The sequence below is a fragment of the Carassius auratus genome, chromosome 28 (genome assembly GCF_003368295.1).
Source record: "Carassius auratus strain Wakin chromosome 28, ASM336829v1, whole genome shotgun sequence".
Lineage (NCBI taxonomy): Eukaryota > Metazoa > Chordata > Actinopteri > Cypriniformes > Cyprinidae > Carassius > Carassius auratus.
The window spans coordinates 4,629,152-4,657,132 of NC_039270.1; the positions used below are offsets into that span (position 1 = coordinate 4,629,152).

Below are 27,981 nucleotides of genomic sequence, written 5' to 3' on the forward strand. Positions count from 1 at the left end.
AACATTGGTTCCCGTTTCTTTTGAAAACTGGAGCATGTAGCCTAGAATTTTTCTTTGTAAATTATGTGAAAATCATCTTGTTTACTCACTTACAGAAAACAATATATTGATTTAAATTTTCTAAGACACTTTTTGTTGGTAAAAATCATATGAAGGTATCATGAATATCATTGTGATTTACACCTGAGAAGACAAAGGCCAGCATAATACGCTGCATAATGAGCATTTCACAAGCTAGGACCAAGCCACAAACAACTAAGGAACTGGGGAAAAGTAGAAAGAGGATGAAGGGGTCGAGGGAATGGGATGAAGGTCAGGTTGATCAGGGCGTTTTGAATTGAGGGCTCAGAGAGACTCAGGGTGGGGGTACCATCTCTAGCGTATATTTAGGCCAGACAATGAGGACCCCCCCATACAACCTTATAAAGATAAAATGAGGGAGAAGGTTGACTAAATGGATGAGAAGGGAGGGAAGGGTGGGTTCGAGAGAACGAGACTAGCAGTGCGGTGTGCAGGGCCCGGTATAGAGCTTGGGAAACTACGTCACTGCGCATTGTATTCTGGGTAGTCGCGGCTATTTTTGGGGACACGCTTATCAGTAAAAGTGAAAGTGAAAGTGACATGACATACAGATCAAGTGTAAGATTACATATAAAGAAAAACTCAACAAGGAAGCAAAGATGCGGTATTTAGAAAAAAATCAAGACAATCAACGCAGCTCAATCTGCACGAACACAAAGAGTGGTCGGATGATCTTAAAGAGCTGCCGCTCGTAACCTTCCCCAATGTCTTTTCTTACCTTGTTTGTAGTGTCAGAGAGTACACCTCTGATCAGTTTAAAAAGGATAAATCTCTCTGCAATTTACAAATGGATGGGTGCAGAACCTACAAATTTTCCGCGTCAACGAGCGAGTTACACTGCCCCTTTACTTTTTAATATGCGTTATTGTAAACTGAACAAATGAACCTCAGTGTGTTATGATGCACAAATAAAAAGATACAGAATTGATCAATTTTCCCGTTTATTACTGTAACAGGTGTTATGCAATATGCATAACACTGATAATGCAGGAGATGTGATTCATGCATAGGTAACATTTAATCTAAAGCCCTATTCGGACGGCACTAGTTTCACAGGGGGTCGTTAGAGAAATCTGCGTTTCACAGACGTACTTGGTGATTTTAATCCCGTCCGAATCTGCCACGTCTGTGTTTTTCTCACACAACCTCTGTGATAATTCCAGAGCAAATTACCTACCGTTTTTCAGCAAACTCAGTGATCCTCTGAGAAAACTAATCCCGTCCGAATGCGAATGTCTGTGATTGCCGGTGATATTTTATTTCACAACGCGTTTCCTTGTGTGTTTTGGCCAACGTGAATTACCGTAGATGCTCTACCGCGCGGATGTTTGATATATTTGCTTAGCGGCAAATAGATATTAATAAAAAATATAATACAAATAAAAAAAACAAGAGCAAGATCGCGTAAACTGTTAATACCGGCTATTGTAATATCAGCATTAGGTAAGATTACTCACGTTCATTTATGTACTCAGTTACATAATGTTTTAAATACATTTAATAAAATAAAGGAAAACACGTTAAACTAAAGGAACCACACATTAACATGGTTTTGCTATACTATCCATTTAGTATTTATTGTGTAATAATACTAAGGCAATCATTCTGAATGAATGCAATGCACGCATACAGAGCGCGTGATCTCTGTGACCCCAGATGCACAAATCAGACCCTCCCACCTCTGTAATAAACACGGAGATGTTAGTCCCGTCCGAATTGGTACATGAAAATCACAGACGTCAGGTGGTGAGAATCGAAACTCAAACGTAGTTTAGAAAACTAGTCCCGTCCGAATAGTGCTTAAGTCTGTAAAATTGATTAATCACATCCAAAAAAGTTGTTTATATAATGTACATTTCTGTATTTATATATATATATATATATATATATATATATATATATATATATATATATATATATATATATATATATATGTGAATGTATCAGACCAAAGGGACAATCCTTCTTTTCCTTCTTACTGCTGCTAACCAAACCATGTGACGCCACTTTGTTAACTCGGAGACCTGAGATCAAGGTGCGGGAAAGCTGAAAAATCGCACTCCATTCAGATTATTTTTCCATGCTGGTCATGAGTAAGAGTATGGCGCTTAATTACACAACAAGCTTTTACCATTGTAACTTATTTTTTAGCTGTAGAGAGCAAACAAAACAGTCTATTATCAATCCAATACAATACATACAGCAGCGTCCATGTCCCAAAGTCCCAGAATGCATTGCGTTGCTGACGTCATGTTCCCAGACTCTATATATGGAGGTTCTAGGAAGTCAGGTGATTGTTTGGGCGTGCCCCAGCCCCGAACTTTAGTTAATACCAATTAACTCCATTTCAGTCAGTTGTGCCACTGTGAGGGAGGAGTTACAAGAAAGAATGTGAAGACAAAATAAATCTATATAAATTTAAGTTTGTAGTTTGTTAATGGTGATGATGATTTTGCAATTGTACTGTCTTGATTAATGCTTAATTTGCTATAAACAGATATACTGTAACCTGAGTAGTAATAATGCTTTTGTTTAAGTACAAATATGTAGCCCTGTGATTAATGCTATATGGAAAATGTATTGTGTAACTTCACTAAAATTAAGAAAACTGCTTACTTGCATGAAATGTATTTGACTGATTTAGAGTAGAAACACTTATGTATTAGAAATAGTTGTTATGATAAATGGACAATATAGTAGTTAAGGTGTATTTCACAGACAGATAAGAGGAAAAAGAAGAGGAAAAGTACTAAAGCAGTGCACCGTAAACAACTGAAAGCCTCGGCAGAGGAGTTGGCAGCACTCCAGGTGATGACATCAGAAGAACCAGCGTTCGACATCTGTGTATAAAAGACAGAGAGAGAGACTCGACGGATGGATACTGAACAAGCACAGTATCCCTCGACGCCTGATACCAGCTGATTATACCTTGATTTTGAAACTTTACTATTGTACTTTGATGCAACTTTTGTTAACTTTAATAAAACTTGTATTTTATTATTGACAAGTTATGGTCTGCAAGAGTAGTAATTTAAGAGCCATAAGTAAGAACTGACCACAGGGAAGTCTGCTGAGCAAACTGTAAGTATTTTTGTACAGAGTCGACTTTCATTACCTACCTTAGAATAACAAATAAATAGGTAAAAGGTGTATAGATAAAGGAGACACCATAAAACAAGTTTATTTAGAATATATTTAATTATCCTACAACATGATATAATATTCACTGGCGAGTGCAATTAAACAGTTTATTAGGAACAATCAAAGCTGACTTTCAAACTGAATATTTTGCATCATTACTCCAGTCACACAATCCTTCAGAAATCCTTTTAACAACCTTATTTTCTATAAAAAAACATGTATTGTTCTAATAATAATAATAATAATAATAATTATTATTCTTTTTTTTTTTAGCGGGGATAAATTGAAAGAACAACATTGTTTTTACATTTGTTACAGATCTATTTGTTACATTTATATTATTTACATCAAGCTTTTGAATGGTATAGTATTGTATATTGTTATCGAAACTTCACAATATTTCACTTGATTATACATTTAGTCGGGAATTATAGTTTGGAAAAAGTCTTTGGAAAAAGTCTAACTAGTAAAATGTGGTATGTACCATGTTTTTACTATGGTAAATATGAGTTAACGATAGCGTTTATTCTGAAACCACAGTAGCCACAAATGTACAGTTGTCTGAGATGTCATGAAATATTCTTTAACATCATGAACAATAAAATGTAGTCATCGTTCTGCTATGTTTTATTTTCATAATAGGTAAACGCATTAACATGGTCACATTTCACTTAAGCAGCTGCACAATGTGACACAGAGAGTCCTCTCTTGAATCCAGAGATCCGGAGTTGCTTCAATGTAAATCGGTAGCTTGGTGGTTCGTGACTGTTGTCTTGCGGCGTGCCTTTTTTTTAGCGCGTGTTCGAAACCTGCACCAACACAGACTTACTTTATTTTTATTTTTTTGTTTATCCTACTTCAGCCGCAATGGGTGATCATACCAATAACTTGTAATCTTTACATGAATATCAGAATCATGCAATGAGCAAGCCTCAGTTCCTGGGGAAAAAAGGTTCCTGGTACAATTGTTCCGGGTAATTTCGGTGGAAACGCGGCATTAGATTGACATCATTACTGATGATGCTGTACGTCAAGGCCACAAACTCATTTAACCTGTCCAAAACCAAATGGCTTATGAGTAAAAGGAAATCTGTACCATATGAACTGTCATTAACTTGCTGCTTGAGTGTCAAAATGTCTTGCACAATTTCATCAATTACTTTCATTTTTTCAAAACATTCCGCAAAATCGTCTATTGATAATTGTTTAGTACCGTCAACTGTGAGTGACGTAACTTCCCAATGCAAACACACCCAATAAAATGGCCCCACCCCTGTCACTTGATTGACATGTTTCTGTGTAGATGTCGGAAATTCAAATGCAAAAGGAATTGCAAATCTATTTGAGTTTTGGTAGTTTACATGCGCATTGCAGAGAGAGTGAAAAAGCAAATGTGGTAATTAATATTGCTATTTAAAAATGACAGGCTCAGCTCGTAAGATATGGGAAACACAATTTCAAACGGAATTTGCATTTCCATTTTAAATGTGGCAGACACTGTGCGTTCGCTTAAACGAAAATGCAAATGGTAATGTCACATTTTATGCGTCCACAAATTGAAAACGCAATTGCAAATACAATTTGCAATCCCTTTTGAATAATGTCCGGAATATCATTCCATATTTTTCGGCAGCACTTGTTTAGTTAAAAGTAGACATGTCAGGCTTTCTATAGATATCTCTAACATGTCTCGTCGTTGAGTATTCTTTGAGTTACAGTTCATTTTAATGACGTGTTTGTAAATGAAAATCAGTGCAGACAAAGCCTGCAGAGACAGCACACCTAGTTTGTTATCTTCATTTTATAAGTTGTTATGGAAATGTTTAGTTTTGTTAATTTGGCATTGATTGCATTTAAACCAGATCATTCTCTGCAGATAATTAAAGCAATACAAAGACAGAACTCTGTTTGGTTTTTCATTCTAAGTCTCTACAAATTGTTATTGAATTGGAATTTCCACAACAAAGTGCACACAGTTTTGTTGTTATTATGTCTGTACAAAAAAATAGTCCCTTTAACCTCATGCGCGACGGAACGAATCACTCCCCGAGACGACTCGTTCTTCCCGAGTCATACACAATTGTCAGAAGGACACATCACTACTCTCGTCGCTTAGTTCCAGTCCAGCGGGAGGCGCTAAACATGTACGTTTGTTTGACAAACACCATTTAACCTCAGAGGAAGAAGTTCAGTTTCGCCGCGCTCTCTGTTGTTGTTATGTCGGTGTGCTGCCTTAATACAAACGGTTAGACACGTTTCTAAGAGAAAAAAATAGTTTTTGAATCAGTTCAGTAAAATACCTGTAATATTCTCATCCTAACAATCGTGACTGAGTTTTGAAGCGAGCAAGAATATCTGGAGGAGTTTATCATCTGAACTGAAATCTGCTGCCATGAAGATGCAGTTTGTGAAAGAAGAGAGAGAAGAGAACACGAGTGAACCAGACACCAGCACAATAAAACACGAGGAACCAGAAATGCTGAGAATAAAACACGAAGATCCAGGAACCTGGAGAATAAAACACGAGGAACCAGAAACCTGCAAAATAAAACACGAGGAAAAAGAATCCTTGAGAATAAAACACGAGGAACCAGAAATGCTGAGAATAAAACACGAAGATCCAGGAACCTGGAGAATAAAACACGAGGAACCAGAAACCTGCAAAATAAAACACGAGGAAAAAGAATCCTTGAGAATAAAACACGAGGAACAAGGAGGTTGGTGTTTATTCTTCATTCATCTTTAATTATATGATTTTTCCTGGGTGTGTATATATATATATATATATATATATATATATATATATATATATATATATATATATATATATATATATAAAACACAAACAATTAGGCCTACTAGATACATTTTATGTTGAAATTCTTGGATCTTTGTCTAAAATAATGCATGCTGATAAATGGCAATTTTTCAAAACGAAATTCTTAATTTCTTAATAATTTTATTAACTGTATTAGAATCATTAAAATGTATTCAATATAATAATCTAACCTTTGCAAACATAGCATACCTAAAGAGCAAAAACTGAAGAAGTTTGTTTGATTTTCGTTCACTTAATTTCCGTGAAAATAGCTGCCGTTGTTGTGTAATAGCATATTCAAAACAGGCTCATTAAAACACAAATGCACACAAACACATGAGCTGAAATGTGCGTCTTTACAAAATACAAATAGATTATAAAGCATGTGTAAACCACACACAAGATGAAATGCACATAAAGAACGCTTATATTATGGACTGGGTTGAGCATGAGGAGCTGAATCTTCACAAAGGCGCTCATTGCTCTTAAGGAAATATTACGACTCCGCTCACATGCTCTGGCGGGAATACTCAAAATAAAATGCATTTTGCACTCCAGTTCTACTACACACCCTCATTCCCCACGGGTCTCCTGCGAAATATTCTGACTGCCCAAAGGTAAAACCGGCCAAACTGGCCGCTCTCGCGAGATTTGCATGGGGCCCGCGGGAGCCCAGACCCGATGCAACCCTCTATCCAGCATCCCGATACAACCTTCCATGAACCGCAAGCCCAATATTGACAATAAATGTTAAATTGAAGATGGTTTGTGATTTTTTTTTTTCTTATTCTCCTATTTATTCATGAAAAAACGATCACTGTCAGGCTAGATGGTAAAAGAAAGCGATTGCAATTTATTTTACATGTAAACATCATCAATACCAATTTGAAATATCAAAGGTATCACAATATTATCTATTTACAAATATCAAAGCCCTTTTTATTAACAATGTAGAACCTTTTTACAAGATCTCTATTGAGAGTGAGGAGTCACATGTTGATTTGGGAGGGGTCTGAGCAGGGGGGCAGGGTTTCATATTTTATTGAAGCGCCACTAGGTGCCGCCATTGGCTAGCGGACCCCCACCTGCTGTTAGCATTTCATTGACTCCCATTCATTTTTGTGTCACTTTAACAGCAAATAACTTTACATCTGCGGCGTTTATAGACTCCATTACAACACTGTTTCCATCACCTGGAGGCTTGCAGATGGACCCAGCCACAGCAGAAAGACTAGTAACTTTCCAAAGACTTGTGGCTTTTAAACTCCTGAATCGTGTAGTAACTTACACCAAAAACAAGATAATTCACAATGTCCATATGTGCGTGGAGGTATGGTCCAGGTCTCTGTGGCATTCGGGAAAAGAATAATAATAATAATAATAATAAACAAAGCAGATACAAGAGGGTCCTCGCACCTCGGTGCTCGGGCCCTAAATAACTATGATTACAGTGCAGCATTACCAATCCCAGCTTGTAGGCCTGCTTCACCTGCTGCTGTAGGTGACAGGGAGACTCCTGACAGACCAGGCTCTTGTCTTCATGACAACAATATCTAATACTTCATGTTGAGCATAAATATAAAACCTACCGATAAAGGACACCGTCAACATTGACGGCAAAATAGACTGTTTGACAAGTGCAATATTTGAAGAGCGATAATTATTAATTTATTTTTATTTTTTAAATTACATTTATATCTCAATTTATGTCAACCTATAGACTTTCAAACATCAATGTGTCATTAATTAATATGTATTTGTGTACAAAATGATATATAAACATATTTTCCTATTCTATTTTGCCTGGAAACTATTCCTACGTGCTTGCATGTCACGTGAAAAATAGGCGTCGGTTCTATTTCTAGCATGCACGCGTTTTCCGCGCTGCTCGAGCTGCGCCTGAGAAACGCATCTCAACGCAGGCAGCCTGCAAGCTCTAACCTGTTAACATGGAAGCCGAATTAAAAACGGACACGCCACGCAGCTGAGATGCTTGCGCCATGCATCTAGTGTGTCGCAGGCCTTAGAATCAGCTGCAGGGCGGGATTTGCGCTGAACGTGGAGACTTCTGCCACTTAATATGTTCATTTGGAAACACGAAAATGTACTTATTTTCCGCGCACAAAATATTGCATTCCGTCATTTGGTACACACGTGCACCGCACTGAAAGCCCTGTAACAAAACGGTCCGGTACGAATACAGGTACCGTTACACCCCTAATATATATAGCCTTTAATCTCCTCAAAATAACTGTGCATATAAACCATGAACAATTTAAATATAGCTGTATTTATAAAATGCTAAATAATGACTTAATTTTGGGAGGCTATATAAAGCATGAACTATTTACTAATGCTTAGATGAGTGCAGCTTTTATGAAGTGTTACCAATGCATTTAATGATGTTAACAAATCAAAAAATAATTTTAGTGTTACCAAATCCTTAAATAATTTTAAAGTGTTTTGATTTTATTGACTCATAAGCATTTGTGAAATAGTTGTGCTTGCATCACAGCTTAGTCTTCATCTGTGAGGTGAACAGATTTACTGTTACATCGATGAGATTATGTAAATTCAGATAAATGTCATGTCACAGGGTGTCAGAGGTAGGGATCGACCGATATGCATTTTTCAGGGCCGATACCGATTATTACAGATCAAGGAGACTGATAACCGATATTTTGAACCGATATGTGTCTAGTGTAAAAATTAACATTTATGTCAAAATTAAGAATAAAAAGGCCTCTGACAAAGACTCTTTAAATTATTTTAACACATCTTTAATTCTGAGAACTGTTCATAATAACAACATTAATATTAATAAAAGTGGGACCACAGTATGTTTCATGATAACAACATTAATATTAATAAAAGTGGGACCACAGTATGTTTCATGATTAAGCCTATGGATATTTTACTACAGCTAAACAGTTTAGGGAAAGGGAAGTATTGGCAGCAATAATTTACATGTTAGAAATGTGCAATAGGTTAACCTCTCATAATTATTTTCTGATGACTAAATCATAACCTAAAATAATAGAGGTGACTACTCAATTAATAGTCTAATGCAAATCAATGGATTAACTAAAAAAACATACACATACACAGTACACACACACGCGTATATATATATATATATATATATATATATATATATATATATATACATGTGTATGTGTGTGCTTTTTTAGTTAATCCGAATGTGATTCGCGGATTAGTTGCACAGCTTAACCATCATAGATTGAAAGTTTATCACAGGACTGAAAAACACATGCAAGTTTAACAGGGCAGAGAGAGAGAGAGAGCGCGAGACAGAGAGAGCGTGAGAGAGGCATAGAGAGCGTGCACGAGAGAGGCAGAGAGAGTGCACGAGAGAGACAGAGAGAGCGCGCGAGAGAGACAGATAAAGAGCGCGCGTGAGAGATACATAGAGACAGATACATAGATACATAGAGACAGCGATCCGTCTTCAAACAACACGAGCGCTTTTTTGTTCTCTCTCCCTCGCGCATATTAATCAATTTACACAATGGTGTCGATGTTTAAATCATTTAAAATGAGAATGTAAGTGTGCTCACCCCATTTTTGTTTGTAAGAAAAAATATTGCAATATATTGCAGAAAAATAAAATATCGCAATGTCATTTTTTTTATGTGTTAAATGTTTGTTTGACTGTTTATCACGGCGATACAAACTAGGAAGTATACAGGACAGCGTCATCCAGAAACGTGCAATGTGAGATTACTGACAATTTATGTTATTAGCATAGGGTTATTAGTCAAATGAGAGAGCGCGGCCGCGGAAATAACTTAATAGGGAGCTCGCGTCGCATCAGGGCGTCAGAGCTCGCGCTTGATGCCCTTTCAGCTCTTCAAAATTGCATAATGGTAAATCTGAATATGTATGATAAATTATTTTGCAATCATGTTAGAATAAAGCAATATTTCTCCAAATATGCTTAATTTTTTTGACTAAGAGCCCTAACGGAACGGACGCTGTTCAGTGAAGCTATGTGAACAACACACACAACAAAAAAAAAACGCGGCAGACATGAGTTAATTCATTCGTGTTGATAATCTATTCACAATATAACGTTAAGTTGGCCGAATGGTGTGAGAAGTAGGTTTTAGTTTCACTATCTCAGCACTGATGTGATGATCCGTTAAAGCATATCACTGCAATGACGGACATTGACCGGGAATTCACAGTATAATAACTGAATGGGGCTTGTCATCATAAATCTATTATATTTAGGTGTTTTGCAACTTCAGTGTAGTGATTTATTGCAACTTCAGGAACGTTTACTGCATTCTTACCTTCGAGAGATTTCAGAGAGAACTTATTGATGTGTGATGATGATCACTGAAGCAGCTCCCTCCTGTGCTTTCGGTGTGAGAGCGGAACATTTTCCAGCAGCACCAGCCGTATTGATTGGCCAGGCTCGTGACTCCAGGGCAAGGGCGTAACTTTGGGTCTACCATTGGGGGGGTTAAACTTGCGGCATATTTATTAATTAATTAATTTATTGAATAATTTTCTTGTGTAAAAGGTAACATGCTAATTTGCATAATTTAATTATGCCCCCCCCCCCCCCCCCCGAAAAAAAAACGGGTGACTGTATTGGAGCAAAAAGCAACATAAGTTATAATTCAGTGACATTGGTTCTACACAGTCCCTGGCACCCTCTGGCTTTACCTCACAGGACACTGGCAAACCAACATCTAGCCAGCCAACTCCAGTCAACAAAACAGCATAATAACAAAAACAAAAATAACCGCATTAAAAACTTTCAAATAGAGAAAATGAAAGTGCAATTATATTATCACTTTGCATGAAATAAGACTCAAAAGTAGATTAAAAAAATAATAATAATTGTGTTTGCATTTAGCCTCTGATAACATCAAATTCAGAAACTGAGAAAATACAAGTGTGGACTGACGTTAACCTTAGTTGTGCTTTGATTCATTTTGTCACTTTGCAAACTCCATGCAAAAAAAAAAAAATTATATATATATATATATATATATATATATATATATATATATATATATATATATATATATATATATATATATATATATATAATAATTATAATATATATATAATAATTATAATATATTATAATCATCTCAAATTGAACCGGAGGTGGTAAATTCCTAATAATAATTTAACGTTACGTAATTTTTTAGGTATTTTAATAAGATAGATACCTAAAATACGTTGCGCATACAACACAATTAACGCGATCATTATAAAGGTATTTGAACAACAAAACACATCCACTTGCACATATTTGACAATCGGAATATCAGATATATCCTGCTATAGCTAACAAATTTGTGAAATTAGAATAAAAAAGGAAATAATAGCAGATCATCAGTCATCAGCGCTGACAAGCAATGAATGACGCGTCTCCATGGGAACCATAAAGCGATACTAAGATCAATAACGGTCGCCTTGAAAAACTTTTAAACTTACGTGTGAAAAGGTTAAGTAAGGCTTACATTTAAATGTGTCTTTGTTTTGTTTTGAGTGTATGGTCAATAAATAAAGTAATTAAAAAGATGGGCACAAAACATGTTTGTCATGTATCTACTCCCCACACTTTGAGAAACGCTCAGCTAACTTAACAGCCAATTTTGCGGGGTACCTCCGTTTGGTCAGGATTTTCTTTTCTTTTTTTTTTTCTTTTTTTGGCTGGTGTCGACAAACAATGAAAAATTGTTGTCTGGCTGCCTTTCAGTGTCCTTTTCATCTTTCCGTCAGCTTTTTCCACCCATTCATCCCAGGGACTGCGCAAAATAGTGAACAAACTTGGTAGAGAAAGCAGGTTGGGTAATACCAAGTAGTCGGTGCGGGGGGCGGGGGGTACATTACAGATTATTTAAAATATGATACTATCTTTCTTGCTGGCAAATGAAATAAAGAAAACGAACAAAAGTATTTATTCTGAATATTTCATATTATTTTAATCTGAATGGTTTGATGATATTGAGGGGGTTATATTAGTTGGATCTGATTTTTGGGGGGGTCATGACCCCCCTAACCCCCCTGCAAATTACGCGCATGCTCCAGGGTGTCCGCGGGGTTTTAAAAAGTATTAAAAAGTGATAAATCAAAATAGTCAAATTAAGGCCATTAAAAGTGTTAAATGTGGTCTCAGAGGTATTATTTTTTTCCAAATTAGGTATCATTTTTTCAGACTATCAGGTGTCCTATTCTGATTGAAATTCTATCTGCGTTCGCGTTAGTTCGTTTAAATATGGGCTTTAGCATATCTGGGCAGATAATCAAAGATCTTTCGTCTCCGTCTCAACGTATGTTTGATGCTGACGTCATATTCAGTGGTCGTTCGGCACAAGGGGCAAGGAACTCGACCGGAAGTTGAAGTCGGGTGGGGGCTGCCATCTTTTAGCAGAACTTCACTTGCGTTAGCATTCCCACTGACTCCCATTCATTTTGGTGTCACTTTGCCAGCGAATAACTTTACATCTGAGGCATTTAAAGACTCTGTTTGTCCATTATTTATTTCTAAAGATACACGACAATGTATAAAGGGCTCCATTACCTTCTATGTTACATTATGGCCCCGTATAAACAGTTTTTGTAAAAAATAGGCTAACGATTGCGTCATAACCACTCGGCTCTCTGTCACATTACCGTACAGACAGGTGGAGAAGCTCGCAGGCAATTAACTTAATATGGCGTACTGGCGTTACATTTTAAAATACTATACAAAATAATTAATCAAAATACTTACTCTTGCTCACTCACGACAAAGAACTCCCCGCTCAAGCTCGCCGTCTCTGCAAGATTAACGATGGCAGTTTTCACGCACAGCCACTTAGAAGATTTACATCTGGCAGACAGGTTGCTGACGTCGTCAATCTTCGTTTGAGTCTGCGCGTCAGAAACGGAAGTGCTAAAAAACGCTAAAACTGGGCTTCATTTGTCTCAATTGAGTTCCAATGGGGTCGCTGTGTCCATTTCTTTTACTGTCTATGGTTCGGCATCATCTCAGAACACTGCGCGCTCAACAGAAGTGGCTGGTTTCCGTTTTATTTTAGACTTGCTTCAAGGCATATCTTCAAAGACTGGACAACCATCGTCGTCTTCATGGGCAAATGCAAGTTTTCTAATAGATTTACTGATAGCGCTGTTTCTCACACATGCAAAGAGAGAGAGAGCGAGAGTCTTACCACGCTGAATCGACACGCTATATGTAAACTATTCTTTGTTGTCTTCTCCTGTCAAAATAACGGAGTTCATTTAGAATTATTCATATTCATTTTCGAACAAGCAGAAGACATACCGGTTTCTCTGGTAGTGGGTGGAGCTAATGCGCAAATGGCAATTTCATTGGCTGGCGCTGATTTAGTACCGTCCCTGTTTTGATTTCAGCAAATCAGTTTGACCAAACGCTTACAACGTGATTAATATTCATGAACCCAGCAGCTCATCAATTCATAGTGCATTGTATATACATTAGTATGATAGTAGAATTAGTAGTAGTATTATCTTTTAATAATAATTAATTTGATCTATTACTATTTTGTTACAGAAACCCTCAATAACCAAAAATATCTTAAGTATCACCACCAGTCTTAAGTTCAGTTAAAATGACAAATATGCATTCATTAGGCCTTAAAGTAAATTTTTACATAAGGGCATTGTGCTAGAAATATTACTATTATTTAGTAAAATGTATGTGATACTGCTACTACTGTTGAAAAAAAATTAATTTTTTTTTTACAAATTTAAATTGAAGAAATAAATCACAATATTTCTTCCATGTTTTAATTTTAATAGCAAATCCCCTTTATTTACCAAAAATAAAATGTTTAAATTTCATAAATTAAAAGACAAATTAAATTTGGGTGAAACTTGTTTACTGTTTTTCATAATTATAGACGGTTTCATCGGGCGCACGCGCCTGGACCTAAGTTAACTTCCGGTCTGTGTTATATCGGTCTGGCTGCAGTGCCTTCTACAAACGCAGTTAAAGCCAAGGTGATGAGCAGACTGAAATTGGGCTCAGGTGGTTGTGCTGCGGGATGTGTTTCCCATACATTTATTTATTTTTGGAGACTCGCCACAATTTTAAAACTGATCGATTTTCAAAAAGGCTTCGTTAAATAAACACGAGTAACATAACATTACGTAACGTACTGCACGTTTAATAATAATAATAATTCCTTACATTTGTTTAAATATCAAAACGAGGCACAGTTGTTTTTATATCGCTGCATCTCTGAAAGAAAGACTTGCATGTTATATGCCTTATAGCAGCATATGAGCGTACCAGCTCTGCTTTGTTTACAGCTGTTACTGGGGAAACCTCTATTTCTCGCGCTTTATGTCTATGCTTTAAAACATCTCCTGCTGGCAAATAATGAATTTGCATTTTCATTAAGTCCGCCTGATCCACGCAGCAAACATATTTTGTTTGTTATCAAAAAATATCTACTCTAGAGAGACTTGACTGTTGTTATTGATTCTATTTGGAAGTCTACCGGAAGTTAAGTTAGGTCCACAAAAGCGCTCACGCGCATTAACGTTTGTTTATGTTGATGCCGTTGAAACCGTCTATATAACATGTAGAAAAACTTTAAACACAATAAGTATAAAGAATGGCATTGGTTTTATTTTTAGTGTAAAAAGTAATTTTTTTTTTAATTGGCATATTTTTGTGTTTTGCTTTGGTACCGAAATTGGTACAGAGAACCGTGGATTTTCATGGCTATCGGTACCGAATATTGAAATTTTGGTACCGTGACAACACTAACAGGAAGGCTTATTGTTCGGTGTGTAAAAAAAACATCAATGTCAACTGGATGGGAGCTAACGCACTTCGGTCGCGTATGCAATCCACTAAACATAAAAATGGAATGCGTGCTCGGAGAGAGCAGTTAATTCTACCAATCTCAGCTGTCTGCGCGGCTGCACCTCCACCACCACTGCCGCAAATTCGTGGCGCAGTTTTTGAATCCGCAACAGTTCATAGAAGATGCCCGTTTGTAATGCATCAACTTGCAATGAATGTCAGCCAGTGTGCTGGAACTATACATTCTCTCCATTGCAAATTTTATGTAGTTTGTTTTATTTTATTTACTAAGTTTTATTTACGAAGTTATTTACTCTAAATCTATTCTTTTTTCTATGTTATATATGTCAAAATCTGTGTAAATAATAGAAAGGTCGCTGATTAACACTTGCAATTCAGTGTCGTGATGGTTTTAAAAAATATTCTGAAGGTAATAAAAAAGGTATTAAAAAGTAGTACATTTAACTTAAGGATTGCTGTATATACCCTGGACTCACAACAAATCAGACCGACAATGGGCAGGGCTTAGTAGGCCACAGAGCGGTGCGCTCTGACTGAGGTGGCTGGATCAGTGCCAGATCCCTTATTTCAAAATAAAATAATTTTATCGGCAAATCGGTTTTGAAAATGGCCGATGCCGATAACAATAAAAATGCTTAATATCGTCGCCAATAATCGGTCGACCCCTAGTCAGAGGGTCAGTATCAAATGAGTTTGAAATTATTATTTGCAGCACAAATAAGTATTTTTAGAATTTGTTTAATTCCTGAAACTGTCAGAAAAGGACAAGGCCTAATAGATATCTTAAGATGTAATGAAAACAGCACAATTAGCAACAACGACAAAAAAAAAATATATATATAGTAAAGTAGTTACTAATAGTAAAATAGTTTTTTTCTGGTGATTAAAGAGATGTTTAAGTCTCTCTCACTCTCTGTCTGCCAATCGGCTCATGCCCATCTCTCTCTCTCTCTCTCACACACACACACTCAGTCAGCACTCACACAGAGTGACAGCGTGAGATCAGATGTCTGACAATTTTTTTTATTTTAATCATAAAGTGTTGTAAAGTCGTGAAACTATGCATATTTCCTCTATCACATGTTCTCTAAATGAAAAATGGTTTTGAAATGTTTGGAAGCTGCAATTTAAAAATACAAGACAATTAATGTTTCCCTTTTTACTGTTATTTCAAAAAATCACCATGGCAAAACCATTCAACTTATCCAAAATCCATTCACAGTTTATGTTCCTCAATGTCTTGGCATCATGTAGACAAAGTTTGGTGTGTATAGTGTACTTCCCCTGTGAGGAGTATGCATTAATTCACAACGGTATCTTCCCCAAAATACATATTTGAATCAAAATAGCTGACTTCCTGTTGGTCGTAGCTTATGACTGTGAATTAGAAAGTTGTCCGTCTTGATAAGAACAATTTAGGTAAACGGTTGAAAGTCCTCAGAGGATTATTTCAAATTCCAGAGCATGCTTTTTTTAAACAGCCCTGAATAGCTGACTTCCTGTTTGGCGAAGCCGATGACATATAGCATGAAAGTTGTTCAGCTCAATGAGATCTATAAGTGTACTGAGTTTCATATAAATACATGCAAGTATGTGTAAGCTATGGTTCAAGAATGTGTTCCAGGGGGCGCTGTAGAGCCCCTGTGCCACGCCCGGGTCCTAGCCTGTGTGTGGCAATTTTCAAGAGTTTTTGAGCATGTTAAGGCCCCCCAAAACCCCCGGAAGGTTTAATGAAAAAAAAAAAAAAAAAAAAGAATAATCCTTAGGGGAACAATAGGGCTCTTCGCCCCTTCAGGCTTGAGCCCTAATAAGAAACAAAGCAGTGACAATAGGGTCCTCACACCTAGGGATGTGCAACAGTGATCGAGTACTCGACCGCGACAGCGATGATCGATCACGTAAATGATGATCAAAATTATTATTATTTTTTTTTTTTTATTGGTTATGGCAGCAAGTTGGGCGGCGCCCTGGTCTCTGATTGGTTAGCTTCCCACTTGATGCCTCAGAAGACGTAAGAAGACATAATTATGGCCTCAAAGTCACGTAGTGATGGCTGGCTTCCCTTTGAGAAGAGCGATGAAAAAACAGTTCAGGGTAAGCTGTGCAGCGCCAAGCTGTCACACAAATCTACAACAAATACAATGCGCTATCATCTAAAATTTGTACATAAAATATCTGCCGATAACAGAGCGACAACTCAGACGAGCATTGAATCACCTGCCGTAAGACCTAAATGCAATGCAGGCAGAACCGAGAAGACGACAAAGCTATTCGCTGAAATGGTGGTGAAATATTTGCTGCCCATTAGTTTCAGGGACAGAGAAGGTTTACTTGTCCAGTGGTACCTGGCTGTCCCTGCAACATCTGTTCCAGCGGAGTGAATTTATTCCACTAAATGTAAACCGGCTGCGCACGCAGCTCTCATCTGAGCGCGTAGACCGACTTATCTTTTTGAATAGACATTTGAATGTTTCACCGGTCATGGTAAATATAATATCTTTTTTTTATGTAATATAATTATTTTAGTTTTGAGTTTTAGCCATAGTTAAAATATCTAGGCTATTTGGTCTCTGTTTTATACCTTATAATAGTTGTTTGGTTAAACTTGGTGAACTTTTTTCTTTATCTTTTAAAAACTACATTTCACCGCTGGATCAAAATATGCTGCTAAAGTAAAAAAAAAAAAATGCCGTTGAATAAAGTAGCAAAAAAAGAAAAAGTATCTTTGTGTGTTAATTTTTAAATCACAGACAAATAATGAAATGGTCTTTTATAAAATAAAAATGCACTGGATATATTTGTAGCCTAATTACATTATATTCTTAAAGATGACGGAAATCTAAATTATTTGTTTGTCATAGTTTTTATCTTAAATATATTTTAAATCTTATTCAATTATTTAGCAATAATCAGTGATTTCCATGCTGTTAAATAATATTTAAATAATATTTAGCTTGATCAGAAAGTGCAAATTGAATACAAAAAAAATAATTAAATATTAAAATCCGATCGAGTTACACTTTTGGTCAAGTTCACATCTGCATCAGCAAATTTTTTTCAGATAAAAGTTGCAAGAGCTTGTCTACGTCTGATTAATTAACATGAACAATTATGCTGAAATCGCTGCATATCAGCGATTCGTTTCATGCTCATATAAGCAATGCCCGATAATGATATTGATCTTAAATGTTTAATTTTTAATGTTTAATGTTTAATATTATTATTGATATTTTATTACTGATGTTATAATAATGCAGCCAAGCTTTTTTTCCGTCATATTTGTGGGTATAGGCCTAATTAAATTATTATGGCTTTGAAAACGCGCAGGTGGTTTATGGAAAATAAAACTTAACTTAAAAATAAAACTTTATTACAATTAATAATGTAGATGAAAATATAGCACAAATCTGCCATACATTTATAATAAGAACTTTATAGGAATCTATAGGCTGTGTCCAAATTCAGGGTCTACATCCTACGGAGTACTCATTTGAAGGATGTTACGTCACAGCGCCGCGACGAAGGCCGTCCAAATTCGTAGGATCCTTCAAATGCGGCCCACAAATACGTCCTCCTTTTCCCCGAATTGGAAGGATGGGTGTGGTGGATCCTTTCCCATCCTACCTATCCCATTATTCTTTTCGGCAGGACGAAGCGAGCGGTAGAGGAGTCGGGGAGGAGTATTATTTTCGATGTTTCTAAGTTTTTTTAAAACTGCCTTTTCAAAAATATATATTTTCAGTGGTTGTCTAGTTAGTCATTTTGTTTTAGCGTTAAGCATTTTTTTTTTTTACATTTGTATGTTTATATGTAAAAAAAAAAACCGTTTACTTTCGTAAACTAGCTTCTTCCTTACTGCCTGTGTGAATATCCTCTTACACACAGCTAATTTGTTGGTGATTGAAGCTGTTTTTAACGCTTCTAAAGACGAAAGAGCAGACAGAAGTGTTTATAAAGCTCCGGGGAGAGAACGATGAGCTCTTCACCCGCGTCCGCACCCGCTGTCACGGTTGCTAGGCGACAGGATATGAGCAACGGTTAAGAGAGGGAACTGAAAGAAGGGTAGGCTGTCCAAATTCACAAACACCGACTTCCGTTTTTTGCGGTTTTCGGAGGACCCCTCCTCCTTCAACCGGGTAGGAAGGATCCTAAGGAGGATGCAGACCCTGAATTTGGACACAGCCATAGTAAAAAAAATGTCCTTGCCCATCTTTCAGCGCTCATGAAAACGCATCAGCGGGAGCTTGCGCGCTCTCTCTCTCTCTCTCTCTCTCTCTCTCTCTCTCTCTCTCTCTCTCTCTGTCTATCGCATAACTTAGCATCCTATTGTGCTGATACAAGTTGTAATGTTACGTCTGATATGAATCTCAGTTAACTGATTTATCATAGGCTGTGTCATAGAATTAGCTTCCGTTTATTGGTATAGGCTACACTTCACCTCAGGCAGATATTTCTTGCTGCTTTATTGCTTCATCATAATCATTATCTAACCTGTCCTAATCATGTGTTCATGTTTTCATAGACAGATTTTCATGTCAGATTTTTATTTTTTTATTTTTTCATTTTCATAACAATCTTCAGATTTTTTCATTAAACCCCCGATTAATCGTTTTTGAAACCTATCGATGATCGAAATGAGAAATTTCCCAAAATGCCCATTCCTACTCACACCATCGGTGCTTGGGCTCTAATAATAGTAAGAATAATCCTTAGGGGAACAAGAGGGCCAATGGGCTTGAGCCCTAATAAGAATAATCCCCTTCGGGCTTGAGCCCTAAAAATAAATGGAGCAGATACAAGAGGGTCCTCGCATCATTGGTGGTCGGGGCCTACTAAACGGAGCAGATACAAGAGGGTCCACCATCGGTGCTCGGGCCCTAAATATACTTCGATAATTCAAGCACGTCATTTTGCAAATGTCACATTACATGATTTTACAGATTTGCACAGGAAATTGGGCTTTTATGGAGGAACGAAAGTGCAGTGCTGCAAAAGTGGGGGGAATGGGGCACAATAATCGTTTTATCTCGATCATTGGATTTTCATAATCATTGGAGGCCAAAATCTAAACTGAATAATTTTTTTTCAATTAATTGCACAGTCCTAATATGAAGTTTGCACAAAACTAAATAATGATCTGAGATTTTATCACTTGTCTGCATAATTTCAAAATCATCAACATCAATTCCATGTGACGGTATTAAATCTAGAGTATGATTTCAACAATGAGTAGGTCCCGAGACATGTTGTCTAACCCCAATAGAGTTCAGAATGTCTATAAATGCTGATCCTTATGCATCTTTTTCATTATCACCATGGATATTAAAATCACCAACTATTAAAACTATCTACAGTCAGAACTAACTCGGATGTAAAATCACCAAACTCTTTAATAAAGTCTGTATGGTGCCCTGGTGGCCTGTATACAGAAGCCAGTACAAACATAATGGGATTTATCATTAACATTTGTTTCTCTGGAAAAATGTAAAGCACCATTACTTCAAAAGGGTTATACTTGAAGCCTGCCCTCTGAGAAATCCTAAAAACTTTTTTATAAATTGAAGCAACACTTCCCCTTTGCCTTTCAGACGCGGCTCATGTTTATAACTGTAATCTTGGGGGGTGGACTCATTTAAAAATAATGTAATTATCAGGTTTTAGCCAGGTTTCTCTCAAACAGAGCACATCTAGATTATGATCAGTGATCATATTTAATGTCTGTTTAATAGCAATAGCACCCATTAGATCCTTTGTGTAAAGGTCTTTTAATTTTTGATGAGTAGACTGTAGCCCGAGACTATCCTACGATTTGAAATTAACTCACTGTAAAAAAAATTTTTTTAAGATGTTACAATGTTATATCATAATGTTGTTGTTGTTTTACTTTTATCTCATTTTACAATTACATTAACTTTGCAATTCATCCCTTTGTGCCACCTGGCGGTAGTTTCGTGAATGGTTTTAACACGCGACTGACTTGCAGTTAACGCCGCAGCCCTGTACACATGGCGGTATTACCCATTCTGGTTGTCTACCTACTGTATATATGTATATAAATGTATATATGTATATAAAATATATACATATATTAATTTTACTAGGGTTGTGATGGTGGTAAAGTGGTTTAAATCTGCCGACGTCGCATCCCTAGTAAAAAGTATATATTTTTTTATACAGCTCAAAAACCCTTGAGTCAAATTGATCCAAAACAATGATTCTTAAAAAAATTTCACCCAGTTTACCTATCAAATTAGTAAAAGTCAATGAATCTGAAGCAAAAAAAGTAAATTGTGTATTTACAGACATTCTCAGCTTTTAGCTCATAAGCACAAATGCTATTTTGGGGATTTCCGTTTTTCCATTTTCCTACCTAATTTTGAATGCTTCCCTATACACATGCAAAAGTGTAAGCTCAAAAAATTTGGTATCATTTGAAAGGAAACCCTTTGAAATTACACAAAACACTGTTGAAAGTGATAAAAATGACAATATATGCTGTCTGTGTTATAATAAATAGGGAAAAAAAATAAGGCGCTTTTTTATTTTATTTGTGTAAACTGAAGTTTGAAATGGTATAGCTCAGGCATTGAAGGGCCTAGCAACTTCAGACAAAATTCATGTTTTTCTAGCACATGTTAGCTTATAGAGGAAAATTCTTTCTATCCTAATCTATGCAAAAGTTATTCTATTCCAACTGAAGGAAGGAATAATACCATTTTTGTATAAAATTTTAGTCTAAATAAGTATGAAGTCATCTTTTGCACACTTGCAGTATGGAATAATGTGATATCTGTATATTATTTTACAGAAAACACTCAGAAGTTACATAAAAAGCTGCTGTTTGTGACAAATAGTATTATTTATGTTGTTTCACATATGAAGAACCATCTCAATACAATGTGCTTTTTTTGTGTGTGTATTTTCTGAACAGTCTTTGAAAGAGAATAAGTCAAATTGCACAATAGCAACATGCATACAATTATAAAAAATATCTGGTCTATCACAATCTAAAATAGAATCCACAATCTCCAGCTTCATATCATTTCATTTATGTCTATTCTGTATTGTGTAATGATTGAATGAGTTATTATTACCTGTCTCAATCATCTGTAATATGATCCAGGGTCCTCTCTGTTTGCTTTGACTCATTTTCAGCGCTAAAACCGCTCCGCGAAGCTTTAACAATGACTTTCGGAGCGTCAACAAACAAATTTATGCTCATCCACCCAGAACTGTAATAATTCATGTGTATTTACTGTAATTTCACTGAGATGCGTGATCTACTGTACTTTTCCTTTCAATAAACAGGTAAGCTATTGTTACTGGAGCTCTCACGCTTCAGAATCATATATAAGTGTCTAACGGGCGTTTCGCCTCACCAGATGCGCGTCCTGACCTCTCCACGGTGACGGTGGTCATCCATAACTTGAAGCATGATTATTAATCATTGATAATCCACTCCTGTTTGATAACAGGCGTCTGTTTGTAGTTTCTGTTTACAAGCAGCCGAGAACACACAATCCCATCGGCAAGCGTAACAGGAAATGGTCATCGGTGTCCACTCCCTGCCCCCGGACCCACACAATGGTGTCATTTTTTCGCACCTCTAAGTGGACGACAGGGGCTTTGACTGACAGCTATATCGACCAATAGGGCTTCACAAAAGAGATCTGAGAGATATAGCTGAAGAAAGCCGCTTAGTCTTGTCATATGAGTTGGAGAGCGCGTCTGCGCGTCTGTCTCACAGGCGCACTTGTACAAAACGCTTTATATCTCACCATTGGAAGCACGTAGAAATGTAAAAATGGTCTTGTTTGAAAGAAGAGATTCTAATCTAAAAGATTATATCGATTATATGTGTGGCTGACTGAAGCGGTGCTAAGATGGATAAATAATAATTTGCAATGAGGTGAGAAATTTTACATCGCGATTCTGTTGAAGATCATTCGATCTGTGATTGTCACACAATAAAATGAACTACATCATCAGATTCCTGAGAATGAGAGCTTTCTTGTGATATATGACTTGACTATTTTGTGAAAAATATTTTAAATACACATGCTTATGAAAAATTATTCGCAATCGTTAGACGGAAATTTATGGGGGGGGGGAATATATTTCTTAGCTTAATTTGACTACTTTATGTATCATAAAACCCAAATTAATGGTATTCTTTGTAAAGAAAACACTCTAAGCCAGTGGTTTTCAACCTGTGGTCCGGTGGTATTGCAGGTGGGCCGCCAATTATTTTCTGTTCATTTCCAGTACATTCTAGGGCTGTGCGATTAAAAGAAAACGTCCTAAAATCACGATTTGACCGTGCGCATATGCCTAACTCCAGGTTCACACACTGTCTGTGATGCGCCTTTTTTCTGAGCCAATGTTGACGGATCAGAGCATTCTCACTCAGGTAAAAGGCTAGAAATAAAAATGTGCGAAAATAATTCATGTCTAACACATGAGCATAGAGTGAATTTGTTAGTGAACAGGATGCAGTTTAAGTGAGAGGAGACACGTTTTAAGTGTGCACACTCTCTCCTCGCAAAGCAGCGTGTATCTGAGCAAGCTCGACCGGTTTTGTGACAGAGCAAAGGAAATCTGCTGCGAACAGAGAGATTCGCACTCGTGCATTATTTTAATGTGCTTTCGCATTATATTTATGCGCTCTCACTGCTGACCGCATACACATAGCCTACTGTATACACACTGCAAACACCTGAGGCACCGCTACAATTAATGAGCTCTATGAACAATGCATGGCAAAAAAGAAAAAAAAGTCTATACATTTTTTTACATCTTCACTATAGTGATCATTTTGACTTATGTCTGTTCTAGAGATGTTACAACTTTTTGATAAAGCTTTGATTGGTTTTCTTTTGGAAATATGTTTCAAATTAATCCTGAATGCATTTATGACTGTAAAAGCACAATTGCAAAATTGATCAAAACAATTGCGATTTTTTTTTTTTTTTTTTTGTCCATATCGCACAGCCCTAGTTTATTCAATAAATATAGTTTAAAATCTAGCTTCTGAGTACTAAGTTATTAACCCAACAATAGCGGGGTCAGTTAATTTTTTTGAAGTGGGCCGCGCAAACATATGTGTTTGGTTGTGTGGGCCGCGAGTTGAAAGAGGTTGGGAACCACTGCTCTAAGCTTTCAAATGAACCCATTTATGGGCAGATACCATATAAGGAAGGCTATGCAAATTAAACATGAACATCTTGCATGCTATTTTCGGACCCTGTACTGGGTCTGCAGAGTTGAAGAGGTTTTAGCAATATACCAAAAATAAATCATTTTACCTTTATTTCAGAGTTCATTGAAGAAAAAGAGGAAAATGAAGAATCAAGTCCTCAAGAGAAGCAGAACGCATGTGATCAGTGCGATAAAATGTTTTTATGGGCTTCACTTCTGAAGAAACACTTGAAAGTTCATGCAAAGAAGAAACCACATTCATGTCATTTGTGTGGTAACAGTTTTTTGCATGTACAAAGTTTGAAAGAACATCTTCAGATAATACATACTGGTGTAAGAGAGTACGTGTGCTCTGAGTGTGAGAAGACTTTTAGTTCAGCAAGCAGTTTAAAACAGCACGAGAGGATTCACACTGGAGAGAAACCTTACAAGTGTTCACACTGTGACAAGAGATTCAGTAAATTATCAACTCAGAAAATACATGAGAGGATTCACACTGGAGAGAAACCTTATAAGTGTTTACACTGTGACAAGAGATTCAGTAAATTATCAACTCAGAAAAGACATGAGAGGATTCACACTGGAGAGAAACCTTACAAGTGTTCACACTGTGACAAGAGATTCAGTCAATCATCAACTCTGAAAACACATGAGAGGATCCACACTGGAGAGAAACCTTATAAGTGTTCACACTGTGACAAGAGATTCAGTCGGTTACCACATCTGAAAACACATGAGAGGATCCACACTGGAGAGAAACCTTACAAGTGTTCACACTGTGACAAGAGATTCAGTGTGTTATCAAGTCTGGAAACACATGAGAGGATCCACACTGGAGAGAAACCTTATAAGTGTTCACACTGTGACAAGAGATTCGGTGATTCATCAAGTCTAAAAAAACATGAGAGGATCCACACTGGAGAGAAACCTTATAAGTGTTTAATCTGTGACAGGAAATTCAGTGTGTTATCAAGTCTGAAAACACATGAGAGGATTCACACTGGAGAGAAACCTTACAAGTGTTCACACTGTGACAAGAGATTCAGTCAGTTATCAAGTCTCAATACACATGAGAGGATCCACACTAGAGAGAAACCTTACAAGTGTTCACACTGTGACAGGAGATTCAGCAAATCATCAAGTCTCGAAACACATGAGAGGATCCACACTGGAGAGAAACCTTACAAGTGTTCACACTGTGACAAGAGATTCCGTCGTTTAGCAAATTTCAAAACACATGAGAGATTTCACACTGGATAGAAAGCACATCACCGCAATGTACGTGGGAAGCGTACATTGGCCCGTACATGCGGAGATGCATTTAGATGTTTATGTAAATATTTTGTTAGGTATACGTGTTTCGTCCAGACGGATCCAGCATTTTGGGAGAATGAATTCACTATTTCTTTGGGTCCCAGAGTGGATAAATCTGAAAATGACACCTTTGGGTCTTTGTGTTCTGCCAATCCATATATTTTGTGAAACGAAGTCATAGGGCTGTGATGGTGGCTGATTTTTACCACTGCGGTAGTCATGGACCAACAACCGCGTGTGGCGCGGTGTTGATAAAAAAAATAATAATAATATATATTTTATATATATATTAATGAATGAATATATTAGTCGCAGAATGACTGAACAGGAGATGTTTCAGACACACGCTCCTCTTCACTTTATTATCAGGTGCAAGTAAAGCGAATCCGGAAACTGTCCTGTGCTCAAAGGCGCCATTGCACGTTTCCTTTGTGCGTATCCTTTCATATCAAACTGCGAAATAAACTGTGCAAGCAGTGTCGTGGTCAGTTAATTCATGGAATTACCAAAAAAGGTGATTAAAGCTGACTTAAACTGTACATGCATATAATATATTATATATATATTATATACAGGATATATTTATATATATGTATGCACGTCTATGAAATCAGCCCAGCTCTGTTTCACTCATCTAACACATTCTATTTAACTTGTCAGTTTGTGTTTATTTGAGAACTTCTGACAAAATACTCATTATAATCAGTGATGCTACACTGGAAGCAGCACAACACGATATGATAAATCCCCGTCCGGTCTGTGAGGTACTGACACCGAGTCCAAATGTCCTGTATAGACACTAGACAGACTAAACCTGTCGCAATGCGGTAGTGTTGCGTCCGGTTTACTTTTCCACCACTAAGCAAGCTCAGTAACTCCTCATCTGCACGCGCTCTCTTTAAAATAGGAATCGTTGCCATATTTCTTGTTACCATTTTTATTTATCGCTGTCTTGTTTGTATTTGGCAAGTTTGGAGAAAGCCTCACTAAACCTGACCAGCCAGCGTTTGCGATCACGAGAACTTGTGCAAACATGGATCATAAATGCAGATGACTCAACACTAAATTAATTTGCTGAATGCAAACTATTTTCCTGAGCTCAAATCTGCCAATCTAAAGGAAGCGCTGTGTTTGAGGTAATTTGTTAATTACCATAGACTTAGAATTTGCAACTATTACAGTTATTACACGTATATACAAGATTGTGTATTATGCTTGCTATAGAGTGTGTGACGTCACATGCACTACCGCCGGTGGCAGTAGACAACCGCGATGGCAAACGACCACCGCGGTGACGCAGTTGTCACAGCAACCGTCACAGCCCTACAAAGTCATCACCCCACTTCTCTACTATTGTCAGACACCGCTACCTCATGTAACACCAACAACAATGGAGAACATGTCTGTGTTCATGCTGCAGAAGCTACTGAGCCTATTAGCTTGATTAAACTTACTAGTAGAGCTGCACGATATTGGAAAAAAAAACACACATTGTCATTATTTGTTTTAACGATGTATATTGCAATATGGAAAAAAAAATAAACAGATGACTTGAACTGCTCTATTTGGTTAGGGTGATTTTGTAGGTGAATAAAGCAGCTAAGAAAATAGGCGAAATTACAAACAGATAAATATAATAGATAAATTATATGAATTAAACAAAAAAATGCTTTGTATTCTTCAGGTAAGACCAACTGTTACTGTCTGTTACAGTCTAATACATAACTGCTGCGTTACATTGCTGACAGAATGCAGTGTTTATAATCTAGAGATCGTAAAGAGGATGTAGCTCACGCACTGTGAAGTCAAGTCGATGCAACAGAGAGCGGCGCAGGACAAGACTTGTGTGTGCAGGACACAGGAAAATAAAATAAAAAATATCTAAACATAAAAAATCTAAAACAAATAAATTATTTATCTATTGCACCAAAGCAAAATAAACTATGAAACATAAACGATTAACAGGTGCAAGCGTATGCAGAGCTTCTATTTAGGCTTTAACAGGGATTGGTTTGTTGCATGATGAGACTGATGCAAGATACTGATCCAAAAGCACAAGTTTTGTTAATAAGTTTAATTTATTCCTGTAATATAGGCTAAGCGAGTTTTTCATTATTGTTGCAGTTTCCATTTAAAATAAATAAAACATTGAACAACAAACTAAGCATTTGTTTTAAAAGGGGGAAAATACCTTATTTATTTTGGTTACAATTAGAGCCCGACCGATATGGATTTTTGGGGGCCGATGCCGATGCCGATATTAACTTGAAAAGAGCCGATTTATAAGCCGATATTTTGATTTTGAAAATAAACTGGATATTAGACCCATTTCCTATAAGCTGCACTTACATAACATTCAATGGCAAAATATCTGCCTGTTCTATGTATGTGGGCTGTATAAACCATTTTCCAGAAGGGATTTATGTAAAAAAAAAGCCTTAGATTACGGTCTCAATCACTAAACAATTGCACATCAAAAGTATATATTTTTTAACGATCAAAAAACAGTCTGATTTTAAACATTTAACACTTTTACTTTCTTCCAGTTGAAGCTGATTTTAACAGTCTGTGTGTGTACTGTAAA

General features: G+C 36.7%; 1 protein-coding gene across 2 annotated transcripts; it reads left to right on the forward strand.

Annotated features, from left to right (window-relative positions):
* Positions 1–5,309: 5,309 nt before the first annotated feature.
* On the forward strand, positions 5,310–27,714 carry LOC113047452 (zinc finger protein 664-like). 2 transcript variants are annotated; one of them, XM_026208830.1, is made up of 3 exons: positions 5,310–5,720; positions 5,841–5,939; positions 24,202–27,714. In XM_026208830.1, the coding sequence occupies exons 1-3, from the start codon at positions 5,615–5,617 to the stop codon at positions 25,341–25,343; spliced, it is 1,347 nt and encodes a 448-aa protein (XP_026064615.1). In that variant the 5' UTR covers positions 5,310–5,614; the 3' UTR covers positions 25,344–27,714. The 2 variants fall into 2 exon arrangements, with proteins under 2 accessions (XP_026064615.1, XP_026064614.1); XM_026208829.1 differs by having other exon boundaries at positions 5,334–5,939.
* Positions 27,715–27,981: the final 267 nt, after the last annotated feature.